Below are 828 nucleotides of genomic sequence, written 5' to 3'. Positions count from 1 at the left end.
CTGCCTCTGCCTCTGCCTCTGCCTCTGCCTCTGCCTCTGCCTCTGCCCCGAGTTCTGGAATTAAAGCCATGCATCACCATGCTTGGGAGATGGCAGTCCTTTGCTAGCCTGGAAATCACTCTGTAGGTTAGGCTGGCTGGCCAGCAAGTCCTGGGGATCTCTGCCTTGCTAGCCCAGGAAGTGTGCACTACCTCTCCTGGCTTTTCACTATGTGGTATCTGAGGATCTAACTCAGGCCCCCCACATTTGCAAGGCCAGCTCTGGCTGAGCTATTGGTACAGCCTGACGTCACCTCCCTCATTTCATTTTTTACTACCCATTGCTCATATGACGTCCCTACCTCTCAACTGAACCACTTGGATTTCACCTTCATCCTCTGAGGACTCCTTAGCAGATCCACTCAAGTCTTTCGTCTGCTTCTCCTTCCTCTACACGCCTGCCTAAGAACACTATGAAGAAGCCTGGCCAGCTGAACATGGTTGGACAACATACACACCCAAACTTACTGAAGCCATCCTTGAGCCTCTGACAACCCTTGCCCAGAAATTCTGCAGAGGCAACGGGTCCCCTTGAGTCATTTACCCCATTCAGCATGTAGTGAAACCCAGTATGACTTTTATCTTATTAAAAAGAAATAATTTTTAAAAATGGCAAAAATTAAATAAAAATGCCACATGTAAACCAGATACAAGTCCATTCCTTCATCCAATCAGCTCTGGAGTTTACTCCCCCGTCTCCCATAGTCTCTGACTCCTGTCTGTCTATGCTCGTGACCGTCCTCATCACTCAGGATTCAGAATCATTCATGAACAGCTTGTCCTCCTCCTC

General features: G+C 48.6%; 1 protein-coding gene across 1 annotated transcript in view; it reads right to left on the bottom strand.

Moving 5' to 3' along the window:
* Scn10a (sodium voltage-gated channel alpha subunit 10) overlaps window positions 1-828 on the bottom strand; it is an 80,182-nt gene that overhangs the window by 42,720 nt on the left and 36,634 nt on the right. Inside the window, 2 exon segments of the mRNA XM_028767289.1 lie at window positions 209-269; window positions 497-548. Of these exon segments, the coding sequence (XP_028623122.1) occupies window positions 209-269; window positions 497-548 (113 nt within the window).

Source organism: Grammomys surdaster, unplaced genomic scaffold (genome assembly GCF_004785775.1).
Source record: "Grammomys surdaster isolate TR1022 unplaced genomic scaffold, NIH_TR_1.0 172, whole genome shotgun sequence".
Taxonomy (NCBI): Eukaryota; Metazoa; Chordata; class Mammalia; order Rodentia; family Muridae; genus Grammomys; species Grammomys surdaster.
The sequence above is the reverse complement of the archived record's forward strand: the minus strand, read 5'-3'. Positions and strand labels throughout refer to the sequence as shown.